At 39.0% G+C, this 17,491-nt stretch overlaps 1 protein-coding gene and 2 pseudogenes across 2 annotated transcripts in view; 1 reads left to right on the forward strand and 2 right to left on the reverse strand.

The window, feature by feature from the left end:
- Nucleotides 1-384: 384 nt before the first annotated feature.
- On the reverse strand, nucleotides 385-4,844 carry LOC113257007 (pygopus homolog 2-like; annotated as a pseudogene).
- Nucleotides 4,845-4,976: 132 nt separating this feature from the next.
- Nucleotides 4,977-6,061, forward strand: LOC113256543 (ATP synthase F(0) complex subunit C2, mitochondrial-like; annotated as a pseudogene).
- Nucleotides 6,062-9,439: 3,378 nt separating this feature from the next.
- Nucleotides 9,440-17,491, reverse strand: part of DENND6A (DENN domain containing 6A) — a 56,194-nt gene continuing 48,142 nt past the window's right edge. For both annotated transcript variants that reach the window (XM_026501084.4, XM_026501083.4), the window contains exons 13-20: nucleotides 16,751-16,816; nucleotides 16,581-16,645; nucleotides 15,919-16,008; nucleotides 14,157-14,210; nucleotides 13,942-14,051; nucleotides 13,621-13,723; nucleotides 12,390-12,464; nucleotides 9,440-11,731 (exon numbers count right to left, since the gene is read on the reverse strand). In XM_026501084.4, the coding sequence (XP_026356869.1) occupies nucleotides 11,600-11,731; nucleotides 12,390-12,464; nucleotides 13,621-13,723; nucleotides 13,942-14,051; nucleotides 14,157-14,210; nucleotides 15,919-16,008; nucleotides 16,581-16,645; nucleotides 16,751-16,816 (695 nt within the window). In that variant the 3' untranslated portion in view covers nucleotides 9,440-11,599. The remainder of the gene's footprint in view (nucleotides 11,732-12,389; nucleotides 12,465-13,620; nucleotides 13,724-13,941; nucleotides 14,052-14,156; nucleotides 14,211-15,918; nucleotides 16,009-16,580; nucleotides 16,646-16,750; nucleotides 16,817-17,491) is intronic.

The raw sequence follows: 17,491 nt of genomic DNA on the forward strand, positions 1-17,491 counted from the left end.
AAGACATCACAAAAATAGGAACAGATAAAAGAGGGGCAACAGAACGACATACACAGCACAAAGCTGGGCAGGGGGAGGGGGTGTGGGGGGGGAGGGGAATACAGGGGAGACAGGACACTGGAAGAGAGAAGCCCAGAGGCCTCTCCCTTCTCTCTCACAGCCTCAAAAGCTGCTGGCTCCACCTGAACGGGCCAGTGAGTTCTGCAGTATATTCGTGTGTCCTCTCTTCACATGCTAGCATTCCCGAGAGAAGGGGGCAGGGACCACCAGCTCCTCTCAGGGCCACACCCGTGCCTGCCTTTCCCACCCCACTGAGGAATGTGTGCATGAGGTACAAGAGAGATAGAGCAGCAGTGCCAGGCTCCTACCAGGCCCCAGGCCCATCTCTGGCAGGCAGAGCCTAAAAAATAAAATATTAATACATAAAGCCCAGTGCAGGACTGGTTGAGAAGAATTACTGCTAGATCACCGGGCCCAAGAAGACAGACAGAAAGGTAGGGAAAGAGAAGCAAAACACATTCGAACTCTGGAGTGCATTTCAGGACCATGGCAATGACAGTCCCACTGCCTCCCTCACCCACAGGCTGGTACAGAGATCCTTGTAAAAGGAGATGAGCTATAAAGGCTCTGTGCCTTTTCAGGCTTTCCTGCAATCAAGCCAGGGAGGCAGAGAAATACAGGTGCCAAAAGCTCTAGACCAGCGCTGACGCTACTGTGCAGGACATGGGCAAGCTGGAGGAGGGTGGTACAACCAGAGTCCAGGTTCCAGGACACTCTGAACTTCAAATATTCTGGTCTGTCAGACCACAGATCCCAATTTTTGGCAAAAATATGGTCCTTAGGAGAAAAGCCCAAGAGAGGCTGAGAAAGGGCCACTGGCTTTGGTATGAAGGACATGTGTCTGGACAGCATCTCTTACCTATATTCTTGAAGCCCCAAATCACCAAGAAACTGCCCCAGCCAAGAGCTCTCCTGCTTCTTCAAGCTATTTGGTTCTTTAAGGGAGTAGGACTTGGGTAGGTCTTGGAGGAGTCAAGGGATGGGTAAGAAAAGGGAAAATTCCCCATTTATTCCCTAAAGCTGTCTCCTAAAGCCTGTGAAAGGTATACTACAGGGATGGGATCCCAACTCCTCCAGCCAGAAACCTTTAACATTTCACTCCAAAGACTAAGGCTGCAGCTAGCCTAAGGGGCTAGATAAGAGTGCTAAGCATGGGGGATGGGGTATCCGTCATCTGCACAGAGGAGACCCTTGCCTTCCAGATCTTCCTCTAGCCTCTTTTCCTTGCAGTCATACCCCTAGGCCTTCAGAGACTGAAGCCACCACAATGATTGGCAGGGCTTTGGTTTCCTGGATCTCTGTAGATCTCAACATGTATGAATAAGTTTCTGGAAAAGTTAGCAATCCGGGCTCTTTTGCCTGCCCACCTCAATTCTTTCTCTATACCCAGGAGCCACTGTGTTTCTGCCCCACAGGGACGGGAAGCCAGTGGAGACAAGGACCAAGAACCAGACTTGGAAACCATCGCCCTTGCCAGTGTCACCCATCGTTAGCAGCTATCAGCTGCCTCATACCATCATGGATGTACAGACTGGATCTCCTTGGTCTTGAGGCAGAGATCACAAGCCCAGACGGCAGAGGTCTCAGTGGTCAGCAGCCCATATGTGCTCTGTCATACCTGTGAGGTAATGGTGGAACCACTTCTGGCAGGAGGCCTCATACAGAATGGCATGCTGGTTATGGTTCACCTCACTACAACAGGCACCACATGGGTACACCAGGCCTGGGGGAAGCCAAGGCCCTGAGCCCCCACCTACCTTGCTGGGGGGTGCCAGGCTGTTAGCATCCGGAGTTCCTGCACCCCACCCACTGCTGTTTAGGGGGAAACTGGACTGATTCCCATTGACAGCATCAGGTGGGAAGCCTGAGTGAGGCTCCTGGGGAAAAGCACTGGGGGCAGGAGGATTCAAGGGCTTTCCCCCATCCTCACCGCCAGGGCCAGGAAAGCCAGGGTCTGGACCAGGGAAGGGACTTGTGTTGGGGGGCGGGCTGGGGATCCCTTGACAAGGTCTCTGGAGGAGAATGGCCAAAAAGTGCTCCTGGCTGCACAAAGCGCTGGGGGAGAGAAGTGGGGGGAACTCCACTCTGGGAGGTTGTCCCATCGTGGGTGAGATTATGGGGCCAAATCCCCCCAGTGGGCCTGGCATCATCTGCCCACCAGGGAGGCTGAAGTTTTGACCCAGAAGTTGGTTCAAGGGTTGGCTAGAAAGTTCATGTTGCCTAGGGGTGAGTAGCCAGAGCCCTGGGGGGGGGGGAGAGTTCATGTTGAAAGCAGGGCCCATAGGGGTGGGAGGGAAAAGTCAGGTTGCTAATGAAGAGGCTGGGGACCACCTTCACCCCCAATGCCATAGCCTGGGGGTACCTCACCTGCCACGTCCCCCTGTACACAGAAGCCTCCAAAGGGGACGGACTGCCAAGGAATGGGGGGGTTGCGCCCCCCACCTTAGGGGCTCCAAAGTCATCCTCAAAAGTGTTGGATGCAACCAGGTGATCCATCATGGGAGTCAGGCATGGTGCAAACTCCATGAAATGTGCGTATGCAGGGTCCTGAGTATTTGACTTCCTTCACTTCTTTTCTGGGCTCTTCATCTGCAGATCTGCCTTGTCCTGCTTCCTCACAGTGCTAGGCGGAGCAGGGGTGGTGTGGGGCAGTCACCTTCCTTCAGCTTGTCAGGTGGGGTGGTGCTGAGGTGGCCATGGGGGCCAGGGGCCAGGGTCAGTGTGGTGGGGGACAGACTCGTCCTCAGGGGCACCATCCCTGGGAGGGGGATCAGGGTGCCCTTGAGGAGTGCCCAGGCCACATGGTGAGGCCAGGCGCCCAGCAGAGTGCCAGCTGCCCACCCCCAGGAGCAAAAATTCTAAGTAAAATTTTAGCGAGTCAAATCCAAAATTGTATTAAAAGCATAGCACATCAAGACCAAGGGGGGTTAATCCTAGGAATACAGTTGGGCTAACATTCAAAAGTCAATCAATGTTAACGTATCAATCATATCCACAAACTCAAAAAGGAAAACCATATGATCATCTCAATAGATTCAGGAAAAGCATTTAACAAAATCCAAAGCCCATTCCTGATTTAAAAACAACAACAACAACAACTCTCAGCAAACTAGGAATAGAAGAGGACATCATCAACTTGATAAGGACATCTATAAAAAAAACCCTACAGCTAATATCATACTTAATTATAAAAGGCTGAATGCTTTAAGATCAGGAGACAGAGATGTCCACTCTCACCAATGCTATTCAACATTGTATTGGAGATTCTAGCCGGTGCAATCAGGCAAGAAATATAAATAAAAGCCATCTATTGGAAAGAAGTAAGCAGTCTTTATTCAGAGATGGTATAATCTTCTAGATTAAAAAATACGATGGAATCTACAAAAAAAGCTACTAGAACTAGTAAATAAGTTTTTTAAGGTTGAGGGATACAATATCAGTCTACAAAAGTCAACTACATATTAGTATTTTGAACTAAACTTTTGAATGAAAAACTGAAAATCGAATTTTAAAAATGATATCATTTATAACATCAAACATAAGACAGGCTTAGGGATAAATCTGACAGAAGATGTTAAATATTTGTACCCTGAAAACCATAAAATATTGCTGAAAGAAATTAAAGAAGATATAAATAATGGAGAGATACATTTTGTTCATGGATCAGGGGGCGATATAATTAAGATATCACTTCTCCTCCAATTTATCTATAAATTTACTACAATCCCAATCAAAATCCCAGGAAGAATTTGCATAGAAATTCATAAATTTCTGCTTCTTCAAAAGATGCTGTTATGAAAATGGAAGACAAGTCACAAACTAGGGGGAAAATGTTTGCAAACCATATACCTGAAAAAGAACTTGTATTAAGAATATATGGAAAGGGGACACCTGGATGACTCAGTCAGTTAAATGCCCGATTCTTGGTTTCAGCTCAGGTCATGATCTCACAGGTCCTGAGATCAAGCTCTGCAGTGGGCTCCACACTCAGCAGAGAGTCGGCTTGAAGATTCTCTCCCTCTGCCCCTCCCCCTGCTTATGGTCTCTCTCTCTCTCAAATAAATCTTTTTAAAAAAGGATATATAGAGAACTCTCAAAACTCAACCATTAGCAATTAAACAACTCAATTTTTTAAAAGATTTTATTTATTTGAGAGAAAGAGAGAGAATCTCAAGCAAATTTCCCGCTGAGTGCAGAGCTGGACACAGGACTCGATCCCAGGGCCCTGAGATCATGACCTGAGCTGCAGTTAGATGCTTAACCAACTGAGCCACGCAGGCACCCCTTAAATAACTCTATTTTTTAAATGAGCAAAAAATTTTACCACTTTACCAAGCCCCCCCAAAAGCCATATACATAAATAATAAACATAAGATGTTCAATGTCACAGGTCATTAGGGAAATGCAAATTAAAATCCCAATGAGATAATAATACAAACCTATTAGAATGGCTAAATTAAAAAGGCTGACCATACAAAGTGCTGGGGAGGATGTGCAGACAATGGAACTCATACACAGCTGGTGAAAACAAATTAGTACAACCACTTTGGAAAAGTTTGTCAGTTTCTTAAAAGGTTAAACATTCACCTACCATATGATCCAGCAATCCTATTCATATAATTCCTAGGTATTTACCCCACAGGAAAGGATATATATGTCTATACAAATCATGAGTGTTCATAAAAGCTTTATTTGGAATAGCCAAAAACTAGAAAATGTCCATCAACAGGTGAGTGGATAAGACATTTTTGTTATAGCCATGTAATAGAATACCACTCAGCAATAAAAGTAATGAACTATTGATACGCACAACATGAATGAATCTTGAAACAATCATGCTGTATGAAAGAAGTTAGACCCCTCTCTACACTGGGAGCAGCTCTCCTGCTGGAGCCCCTCACTCCCTGAAAAGGTACATGTGTACCAAATTTGTCTCCATGCCCTCGCTAGTCAGGAGCACTTCTCAGCTGCTGAGTTGGCCACTTTTTGCAGCAGTGCTCAAACAACCGGAGACACTGCCAATGAGAGCCTCAGGAGCTGGGCAGCCTCCCTTACCCCTAGCCCTAACCTCCAAACAAGTGCCATTTCAAACAGTAGCTAAATTCATTAGGGCTGCGGCTGTCACAGTGGGATGACTGGCTCTGGGGCTGGGCGTGGGACTGTGTTTGGGGTCCTCATCACTGGTTACGCCAGGAACTTTTCTTTGAAGCAACAGCTCTTCTCCTATGCCATTCTGGGCTTTTCCATCTCAGAGGCCATGGGGCTCTTTTACCTGACGGTAGCCTTTTCCATCCTCTTCACCATGTTCAGGAGCCCTCTCCACTGCTCATGGTTCTTTCTCCCATGTCTCATCTGCTCTGTAAATTTTTTCCTATATATCACCAGGCAGGCTGGGGAAAGCGGTTGGCTCAGGGTTTGGCAGAGGGAAGACAAATAAATACTATATTAATAAGTTAAGAAAAATCAGATCAAAAAAAGAAGTACATTCTATATAATTCCACTTACGTAAACTCTAGAAAATACAAACTAATCAATGGTGACAGAACACAGATTGTGGTTGTTTGAGAAGGGAGGCAGGAAGGAGTGCAGAGGAACATGAGGGAAGTTTGAAGGGTGATGTATATGTTCCTATCTTGACTGTGGTGATGGCTTTATGGGTGTATTCATTTTTTTAAACATTTTTAAAGATTTAATTTTTATTTATTTGAGAGAGAGCAAGTGAGACAGAGAAAGAGAGAGAGAGCATGAGCGGGGTGAGGGGCAGAGGGAGAAGCAGACTCCCCGCTGAGCAGGGTGCCCGATGTGCGGCTCAATCCCGGGACTCTGGGATCATGACCTAAGTGGAAGGCAGACACTTAACGGACTGAGCCATCCAGGAGCCCCTTATGGGTATATTCAAATCTTAAAATTTATCAAATTGTACGTTTTGTCTTCAGTTAATTGTGTGTCAATTATATTTCAATAAAGCTGTTTTTTTTAAGAACATAAATTGCTGGGTTCTACCACCAGAGCCTCTGGCTATAAAAATATTTACGCATTTCATTAGATCATAATCAATCATTTTAATAGTTTCCTCCTGAAGTCTAAAAATCTATTCACTTAATGGCAAGTATGAGAATTCTGGAATATAAAGTTACTATTTTTTGAAAGTATCTCATTCATTCTGCAAGTAATTTATGTTACAATGTATTCATACTGGTTAGTACAGAAAAACATGAACAGGAAAAAAAATGAAGGATCCATGAAGTTTAACTTTCTAATTGGCTAAACAGAAATGATGACATGATGACAAAGAGAACAGGGAGACAAAAAGAAGCAGAGGAACCTAAGCCTAGTGGTGACACTAGTAAAACGGAATGAGACCTATGATTATTAGACAACAGTAATCTTTTTATTTTTATTATTTTTTTAAAGTAGGCTCCATGCCCAGCACCCAATGCGGGGCTTGAACTCACAATCCTTAGAGCAAGACCTGAGCTGAGATCAAGAGTCAGACACCTGACTGACTGTACCACCCAGGCGCCCCTGACAATAATAATCTTAATTTAAAGAAAGGCACAGCATAGCATTCAAGTAGTGGGTAACAGAGAAAGGCTGGTATTCAAAAGTGCAGAAGTAACCCTGGAGAATAGGATATAGCAGAATTCTCCTGCCACGCTTTATCTATTTCAAACAAACTGGGAAATGTAGTTGGAAAAAAATTCTAGCTCTATTTTATTAATAAGTGCCGATTTCTATTGGTATAATTATAAATACTACAATTCAACAAAGTTGCAGATGGCATATAAGTAATATATCTTGGATATATGGAAGGATATCAAATTGTTTATAATTTAGTCATTAATGAATTAACATATTTTGTTATTTAAATATATATCCATAATTAAAAGTTTTTTGTCTTCTTCAGCTGTTTTTAGAGGACTAATATTAGGAAGTTAGTAATTTAAGTTTTTCTCCAAGTTATGCTAAAAGGAGGAAGCCAGTAAAATTCAGATGTATAAAAACAAATGAACTGCACAGCAAAGGAAATAGTTGACAAAACCAAAAGGCAGCTGACAGAATGGGAGAAGATATTTGCAAATGTCTAATCAGATAAAGGGCTAGTATCCAAAATCTATAAAGAACTTATCAAACTCAACACCCAAAGAAAAAATAAGCCAATCAAGAAATGGGCAGAACACCATCAACAGACATTTCTCCAAAGAAGGCATTCAAATGGCCAACAGACACATGAAAAAATGCTCCACATCACTCACTATCAGGGAAGTACAAATCAAAACCACAACAAGATACCACCTCACACCAGTCAGAATGGCTAAAATTAACAAGTCAGGAAATGACAGATGTTGGCAGGGATGTGGAGAAAGGGGAACTCTTTTACAATGTTGGTGGGAATGCAAGTTGGTGCAGCCACTCTGGAAAACAATACTGTTTTCTCAAAATAAGTTTTCTCAAAAAGTTGAAAATAGAGCCACCCTATGACCCAGCAATTGCACTACTGGGTATTTATCCCAAAGATACAAATGTAGTGATACAAAGGGGCACCCGTACCCCAATATTTATAGCAGCAATGCCCACAATAGTAAAACTATGGAAAGAACCCAGATGCCCATCAACAGATGAATGGATAAAGAAGATGTGGTACATATATATACAGTGGAACACTACTTAGCCATCAAAAAAAAAATTCTTGCCATTTGCAATGACGTGGATGGAACTAGAGAGTATTATGCTAAGTAAAATAAATCAATCAGAGAAAGACAATTATCATATGATCTCACTCATATATGGAATTTAAGAAACAAAACAGGATCATAGGGAAGAGAAGAAAAAATAAAACAAGACAAAATCAGAGAGGGAGACGAACCGTAAGAGACTCAATCATAGGAAACAAACTGAGGGTTGCTGTAGGGGTGGGGGAGCGGGGTAACTGGGTGATGGACATTAAGGAGGGCATGTGGTATAATGAGCACTGGGTGTTTTATAAAACTGCTGGAACCAATAATATATGGAGTTAATTGAATTTAAATAAAAACAAAACAAAACAAAAAGATAGCCAGTAATATCAGTTGAAACATCATCAACAAATACTAAAATTGGTAGATCAAGGAACCAAGATATAAATATATGTTCAGAATTATTAGAATGAACTAAAATAGGAAGAGTTAGAAACATCTTTGGAGTATGCAGTATGGTATTGAGATAGCATATGAAATTATATTTGCTTTTTATGATAGACCTTTTTGTACTTCTTGTTGCTTCAACTCTTGCATATATTATTTTGATATGAATACATATTTTTAAAATGAAACTTACAATTACTTAGAAAAATATAAATTCAAAATACACAGCTCAAAGCAGTATATCATGACAATTGTATAAGTCCTAGCTCTACCCTTAGCAGTCACATAACGTTAGTCAAGATTTTTGGCAACTCTGTTCTCAGTTTTCTTATTGTGAAATAGTAATAGAAAAGTGCATGCCTGGGATGCCTGGGTGGCTCAGTTGGTTAAGCATCCAACTCTTGATTTCAGCTCAGGTCATGATCTCAGGGTCGTGAGATTAAGCCCCACATCAGGCTTTCATGTGGAGTCTGCTTAAGATTCTCTCTCTTCTTCTCCCTTTGTGCCTCTACTCCTGCTCGTGTGTGCGCTCTCTCTCTCAAAATAAAATAAAATAAAATAAAATTTTAAAAAAGTGCATGCTTTTTAATAGGAATATTGTAAGGATGAAGTCATATATGTAATTATATTGCATAGCATATTGAACTGTACTGTAACAATGTAATAAAGACTACTTATTGTTTTGTTCTGAAAAAAATAAAAATAAATGAATGAAGTTATGAGCAAATGAAAACAAAAGGACAGATTTTAACAGAATCTCTTTTAAATGTACTGAAATATTTTATAGTGCACTTTTAAGGATATTACCCAGTAACTTCGAAAAGGAGTAATGGCCAATATATTTTATTATCAACAAATAAATTAAAATCCAAAGGATAGTATCATATGCTTTAAAAAAGAGAGAGAAAGAAATAAAAGTAATTTGAGATTTAAAAAAAGGTAAAAAAAAAAAAAGTAGTAGTAAATAAGGGAGAATCCAAGAATCCAACAACAGCTACATTATTAAGCTAAAACTTTTTCATCAGAACATTTCATAAAGTCAATACACTGCCAACAAGGATATGAAATCACTTCACTGATCTGTTATTACACCTGACTGCTTGTTCACATGTTCATAGTAAACAGAAGAAGGTTTTCATTTGAATTTTTAAAAATAAGATGGGAAGTAAAAGGAAACTCATAATGCACAAGTTTCATTTATTATGCATTTTATCAAGCACTCCAACCTTACTGAGAAATAACACAAGACATCCAAGTGCTTTAAAATCCAAGGCCTTTAATTCATTTTTCAGTAATGACCATAAATGCCTTCACAAAACCTCTTCTTCACGAAAACAGAAGGCACTAGGCATTACATAACACCCTGAAAGCAGTGATTCCCTCTGATGCTGGTGGAGATAAACATTAAACGGCAGGTTTTAGAGCTTAACGATGTCTCTTCAAAAAAAAAAAAAAAAAAAAGGACAACACTGAAAATCACACAAAAAATTGTTACCAGTCTTTCTCAGATTCCCAATGCAATCTTGAATTAATTTTACAAGTACATAATTTGAAATTAATAGATAAACCAGGTTAAGTATGATATGATTTTCAACATGTGTCAGGTTTTAGTTAAATACAGTAAATATGAAGATACTGTTATTATGCTACTTGGCATCCTTTGCTACTCTTTAGCTGTGCAAAATAAACTTGAAATGATACATCCTGTAGTGGTATAATTTAAAAGATCCTTGATATGACACTAACAGCTTTCAAATTCTGGTCACAAACTGCATATAAATCGTAAGATTATTAAAATACCCCTTTTTGAAAAATAATAAGATGACCATTTATACCTAAATAAGGTTTCCCAGAAAGATATGAAATACTTTAGCATATAAAAGTAGTTGCCCCTTTTCCATAAGGACAATGTTGTTTCACAAAATAACTCCTATGATCCAAGGCAAATGATTTCTTTCAAATGCCATATTCTCTCTATGACTTTGAGGTATGCTTCAAGAGACTGTATCCATGAGAAAAGGGCACATTTAGGTATAAGACCACAGGTACGAACACAAAGAGGCTTTCTGGGTTAGGAGTGCCCTTAAGAGTTGCATTAGCAGAAAACAAGAGACAGCTTCTGAAGCCTTTTCTTTTACAAACACATACAACTAAATTTGGTTGCTGAGAGGGTAATTCAAGACACAGCTATTTACATATGTGCTATGTCATGTGTGGCTATTTTAAATAGTGGCTTCTGGAGGACACTCCTATTCAAACACAAACCAAACAACCTTACTCTACCAAACCACAATCTTCTATTTTTGGCAAGGTAGTACTGTTTAAACAAAACAAAACAGAAACAAACAAAACAACAACAACAACAAACTAGCTATAACAGTGATTTAGGCAAAAGTCCCCACGTCGAACAACAGTAGGGAAAGTGTTCTGAGAAATATTAATTTGGGGGGGCAAAAACCCTACCAAACAAGTAATGCTGAAAACTAATCTTATAATCACTTACATGACTATAACATAAATGGTTTATGAATGCCTTTGAAATGAAAGTAGTTCAGTTTAAAAAATAGCTGATTATGAGCTTTACAATTAGAATGTCTCTAAAAAACATCCAAGCTAATTAACTTAAACAGGTTCAACTAGTAAATGGTTAGAAGAAATAAACTCTCCCATAATTAATATTAGATGCTTTCTTGCCTTTGGAGAAACTGATAAGATTAAACTTGAAATGATATAGAATATAACAAAATGAAACCTACTTGACAACTGGAAACAAAATAAAACAAAACAAAACAAAACACCGGGCACTACTAATAAACATGATGGGAGGCAAGAAATGTATCTTTAAGCAGTGATTACTCAGAAGAATGCCTTATAAAATTACACAGCATAATTGAGTTAAGAAAAAGCTTCAAGACTAGCAGCTGAGCTTTGTGAAACATGTAGGACAACAGAAGGCACTACAAAAGCATTAATTACTTCTAACTACAGTCGGACAGATCAGTCTTTTCCTTCTTCTTAAGAAGATAGCCAGTGTGAATGTTATTTTTATATCCCCCTGAGTTTTAACATGATTGGGCAAAGCAGCACCAATTTAAAAAAATATCTGCAATGCCAGCACTGCAGTTTGGAATCACTTATACTGATGGCCCCACAGGTCTCTCATAAGAGCACTTTAGAACATGATTAAAAATATAGAAATGCCTTTCGGTGTTTCAGTATTAAAGTGGAACCACCACAGATAACCATTTTTAAAAATAATGCACTAAAAAGGTCTGTTTGTCAGTATAGTCTTTCCACCCTGTAGCTAGCATTCACGGCTATTTTCCACACTGAAACATCTCCTTTGTGCGCTGGGTTGAAATGTCAGTATGCTTCATGGTGCACAATCCTTTTTGGCTGGAAAATCCTGGCAAACATCATGTCATGCCCGTTTTGAGCAGTATGCCTTGTAGGTCCTCTGGCAATGCTAAGATAATTGCATCGATGTGTGTCCGTAACTTTTCCATAGTGTCAGGTTTCACAGGTAAATGCTCTCGATCAGCCTGCAACTACAGAAGGAACATTTGGAAACATTTAAATTACCCTCTGAGTCTGTATTAATACATTATATCCTCTAAATGAACAATTTTAATGGTCTAATGATTTGGAAAATTCAAACTTACATTAGAATTTAGAGGAATTGTAAAAAAGCAAAGAACATGAGCTCAATAAAAGACTTCTATGTAAATTAATAGATAATACCTATAGGTACCATGTGGTATTAAATATAAGTGACAATGTTTTTTGTAGAGCTCATTAGACTCCCTGTAACTACTTTTAAAATTATCTGGTGTGACTGTGATCTTCTTGAGTGACCAAGTATTTTCAATCAGATCTACCATTTACCGACCAATCTCAAGTGCTCTCATTTTAAAAAACTATTTTTTTTTAAGATTTTATTTATTTATTCGACAGAGATAGAGACAGCCAGCGAGAGAGGGAACACAAGCAGGCGGAGTGGGAGAGGAAGAAACAGGCTCACAGTGGAGGAGCCTGATGTGGGGCTCGATCCCATAATGCTGGGATCACGCCCTGAGCTGAAGGCAGACGCTTAACCGCTGTGCCACCCAGGCGCCCCTAAAAAACTATTTCTGCAATACATCATGAACTATCACCTCAAATGTGAGGAAAACACCTTCATGGATCTTTGCTGTTTTGGCTACATACCAGCTTATTTTTTAGCTTCAGTACAAGGTCTACTGTTTCTACTTCTGTGTGTTTCTGAGTCCAGAGAAGTAAGTCCTACAAGAATAAACAAATCCCAAATCAGTAAATACTCAAAATACTTTTCAAACTGCTATATTTTAACAGGCGAGGCTACCAAGCAGGAAGGATAGGAAGGAAAAGGAGAATAGAGTATGTAACTCAGATACAGCACTCTAGTACAAGAATCATTCACCACATGATAGTCTAACAACATTAATTAGATAATTTTTGACATTAACTAGAACTGTCTAATAGTTGGAAATAAAACAAAATGCAAGAAACTCCTTTCTGAGGTAGCCCTTTTGGATCAATGAAAAAGTTGCACCTCCAAGTACAATACTAACCCCCATCCCTACTAAGTAGTAAGTACTTTAATTTATAAGGGACATTAACTAACAAATTAAGGTAACTGTGAACATGAATATATTACTGGATGTAAACTTCCACATCGACAAACAAGCTTATTTGTGGTTGCCTTCATTGTATTCCTTCTCTCACAACCACAGTCACTGGGAGTTTAAGATTAGAAAGTTCACTTCAAGGCTAGCCCACCTCAAGCTAAATAAAGATGAGACTATCCTTTATATTTTCACAAGTAGCTCAATTTAAAATAGTCTGGTGACAAATTATAAACAGTCAAAATACAGGGAAAAAATTGTTAACAATACTGGAAATCTTGATTTGAATCTTGATTCTATCCAGGGGTACACTAGTAAATATTTAACCACCAGTTCTCCAGGAAAAGTCTCTGGTTTGTAGCATTTGCCAAACTGGCATAATACTCTCACTGTAGCCAATTTCAAGCTACCAACCTGAGCTCACCAAACACAAAGCTGGGAAGACATGTACACAGTTAGCTCCTCTGGGTCCGTGTAAGCAGGGCTCTAGCTCACTGCTGGCTCCATTACTTAGCAATGATGCCATCTGAAGCAAGTCGCTTAACTTATAATCCTTAGGGGTATCATCATGCAGATTATAACACACTTACTTTAATGAATCATTGTGGGGATTAAAAGACATTATTCATCTAAACCACTTACACAGTCCTTGACACACAGCACATGATTCAGAAAAGTTAGGTATTACTATTTACAAAGTAGTAGATATGGGTATAATCTCCCAGCCTCTAAGGATAATGTTATCTTTATTTTCAATAGTTGTTACTCATCACACAAACACACTGTTTTCTAACCTCTTCACAAAGAGCTTCTAAATGGAGTGCCTCCAATTTCTGGGTCATTTCCTTCCTCCGGGTCTTGAACCAACCATCAAAATTTGGAGATTTTAGAAAATGCCTATAAAAATAAATTTTAAAAAAGCAAAGTTTGATTATTACTTACGTCCTCTCCTCAATAGCTTTCCTACCTATAGCTTGGAGAACCATGTGAAACAATGAAATTTTTATTTATTTATTTGAATTTCTTAAAAAATATATAAGTTTAAGGCCAGGTTTTTTGTTTTGTTTTTAAATAAAGCTCTACATATGGGTGAAAAAGAAGAAAAAAAGACCAACCGATAAAGTCCAATCCAGTCGCCTTTTATTCTAGAGGTCAGCTGAGGTCCTGTTTTCTCAAGTGTTTTCATAAATTCTTCTGGAAGAAACTGTCTTAGTTGGGGTGGACTCTAGAAATTAGGACATACTGATTTAAAAATCAGAAATGGATATACTCCCAGAAGTTAATTACAGTATGAGAACTCAAATAAGAATTTAACTGAATATAGTTATACCTTCCATGGAGAGATACTTTTCTGCAAAGGCATCAAGCTTGCCACATATCTTTCCTGAAACCAAGAAAAAATGAATCAAAGTTGGGCATTCTTTTTTTTTTTTAAGATTTTATTTATTTATTTATTTGAGAGAGAGAGAGAGAGAACACACGCACATGCAAGGGAAGGGAAGGGAGGGGGAGAGGAAGAGGGAGAGACAGAATCCCAAGCAGACTCTGCGCTGAGCAGGGAGCCTAATGCAGGGCCCAATCCCACAACCCTGAGACCAGGACCCAAGCCAAAACCAAGAGTCAGACACTCAACCAACTGAGCCACCCAGGTGCCCCAAAGTTAGGCATACCTAGAGAGTCTTCAAAAACATATAAACAGACCCCCTTAAAAGAAATGGGTTTACAAGTTTCTCATCATACGTTCTTTCAATGGACAGCAGCAATGCATCACTCTCCGTAACGGACATAGCAAAATTTAGACTGAATTGAGAAGTCAGCTTTTCAGTAAGAATTTAACTAAATCTTAAATAATCCAAAGGACTGCATATTTTTAGTGATAGTCATTAACCCTACAGGGTGAGTATGTGCCAGGAAATGTACTCAACATTTTATATGCATGATCTCTTTTAATCCTTGCAACCATCCAATATGGCCATTATTACTGGAAAAGAGGCTTTGAAAAGCTAAGTAGGCTGCCCAAGGTCACATAGCCTGAACCTGAACTCAGGTCTACTTGACTTCAGCCCATGCCCTTAAGCACTACAGTAAAGTTCATTTCAAATCAAACAGATTTAAATGGAACAAAATTAATTAACATCCATAGACCAAGAAAGACTATTTCGCCTCAAAATGTAATAGCAAAGATCTCCAGGTTGCTCCCATATAATATTCATAGATAGATTACATTAATAACTACATGGAATCTCTCTCTGATGCAGTCTGCAGACTAGGACCACATATGGTACTGTCTGATAACTGTGAGGCATCTTCTAGTATTTTAATATGCTATCCTACTGAATTTCATAGAATAACCATATTATCTAGTCATTTATTCCATAAATACTGAGTGCTACCAGATGCCAGACTGAGGAAAAGATAATGAACAAGACAGATAAGGCCCCTGTCATCATGGAGTTACTGGTCTCATGGATATCATATCGAATTGTGCTCAAGAAAATAGTATCAGAAGGACACCTGGGTGGCTCAGTTGGTTAAGTGTCTGACTCTTGATTTCAGCTCAGGTCATGATCTCAGGGTCGTGAGGTTGAGCCCCGCACCAGGCTCTGCGCTCAGCACAGAGTCTGCTTGAGGTTCTGTCTCTCCCCTGGCTCGTGCTCTCTCTCTCTCTTTCTCAAATAAATAAATAAATAAATAAAATCCTTAAAAAAAGTAGCTTTGAAAAAAAGGGGAAATAATATCAGAGAAAGAAGCTCCAAGTTAACCTTGTTTTAAGGTATAAAAACGCAATAATTATATAATATTTCACAATTATCTCATTTAAGATTCACAGCAACCCTGAAAGATATTTAGGAAAAGTGGAATTAGCCACATTTTACAGATAAAGACAATGAGGGTCAGGGAGAGGAAGTGACTTGCCAAAGTTACACAGTTAATATTAGAACAGAGTCCAGGTCTCCTGCAAAGGGCTCTATTTTTAATCACCAAACACATGAGCAGGCAAAACACACAACTTAAGGTTTTTGTGAATGGGGAGAACATTCATACATCCTTCAACAAATCATTAAGTTAAACAAATACATATGTTAACTTACTAATGGAATGATGAAGCTTTGTGTCAGTTCCAAAAAATAGCGTCGGAGAATAACACTTTGAGCCTCAGAAGGACGTTTCTGTTGTACACCCTTAGAAGAAAGAGCAATGAAAACCTACATTCTAGTGTAAGGGAATATAAAACAATGCATAATTATAGTTTTCAACTGATATGTAAATACATACTTTTACTTGATTTAAAAAAAACAAACCCTAGAACTCACCTTGAAGTAATTTAACCTGAAGTTTATTGTGCAATATCCTGTGAAGAAAACCCTTAGAGCAAAACATCTCGTGTTCATCCCACACTTGAAAGTATCAATTTACAATGAACTGTCTTTACTTCACACTTGCTATATGAGTATTATTTACATTTTCCAAAAAATGCTAACTACCCCTGTTGGATGCTAAACTACCTCATGGAAGAGTCCATGACTTTTTCACTCTAACTCCCAAGTTTCTAGAAAGACTGGCACTAGTTGGTAGCTGCAGCCCCATATTTCAAGAGCATAATTATTGCTGCTTAGGCTTCTGATTTTTGTGAAGCTTTGGTTCAAAAGAAAGACCTCATTTCACATTATTGCACATAACGCACATACTGCCTAACTGGATATTGCTTACCTGCACAAGGAAATTTAAATTAATAAGAGGAGCAAGGAATTACCTTCTGCAATTGTTTTATGATCTCTTCATCTCTACTTAGATATGGCTTATAAGAAGTATAAACTCCTAAGAAGTAAAGAAAATACGGTAAATGGTAAGACCCAAGTACCCGCATAAGTGTATATTTAAAAATAAATAAAAATAATAAAATATAATAATAAAAATCAATACCAGGTTTAGAATCCAGAGTCTTTAAGTTCTTCAATTTTTTCACTTTAACCTGCTTAGGAATTTCACCTAAAGGAAATATCATAAAGACTCTTAAAATTATTTGAGTTTTACATATTACAAAACTGGAATTTTATAAGATTGATAATCCACTGTTAATATTACTTAGTCTGGGATCTTGTAGCTAAAGTATTCTTTTTTAAAAATTTTATTTATTTACTAGAGAGAGAGAAAGAGAGAGAGTGAGAGCAAGTGTGCACGGGGGAAGGGGTAGAAGGAGAGAGAGAATCTCAAGCAGGCTTCATATCCCGCGCAGAAGCCCAATGCAGGGCTCGATCTCATGACCTGAGCGCAAATCAAAAGTCAGACACTTAGCCAACTGAGCCACCCAGGTGCCCCTAAAGTGTTTTTCTTAACATCAAACAATATTCAAGAGTTTATTCCTGGTACTCTAAAAACTGGATAAATGCTGGATTATTATAGCATTACAGAAAAAATGTGTGTAAACTATATAAAATGGATATTTGATCTTTCATTACTATCTATCGTTACTCAAAACTTTTCCTTTTGTCACTTAACTTGTAATTTAAAATCCTTGTGCCAAATACATGAAATTGAAAACCTATGTGCCAAATACTAATAAAATACCCTTGAAGAGTAAATGGAATTGCAAGCAACTCCTATAGTGTTCAAACGTTTTTTTCTGACACCTCCCAAAAATTCTGTTTCTGCACTGTAGAAACA

Source organism: Ursus arctos, unplaced genomic scaffold (genome assembly GCF_023065955.2).
Source record: "Ursus arctos isolate Adak ecotype North America unplaced genomic scaffold, UrsArc2.0 scaffold_14, whole genome shotgun sequence".
Taxonomy (NCBI): domain Eukaryota; kingdom Metazoa; phylum Chordata; class Mammalia; order Carnivora; family Ursidae; genus Ursus; species Ursus arctos.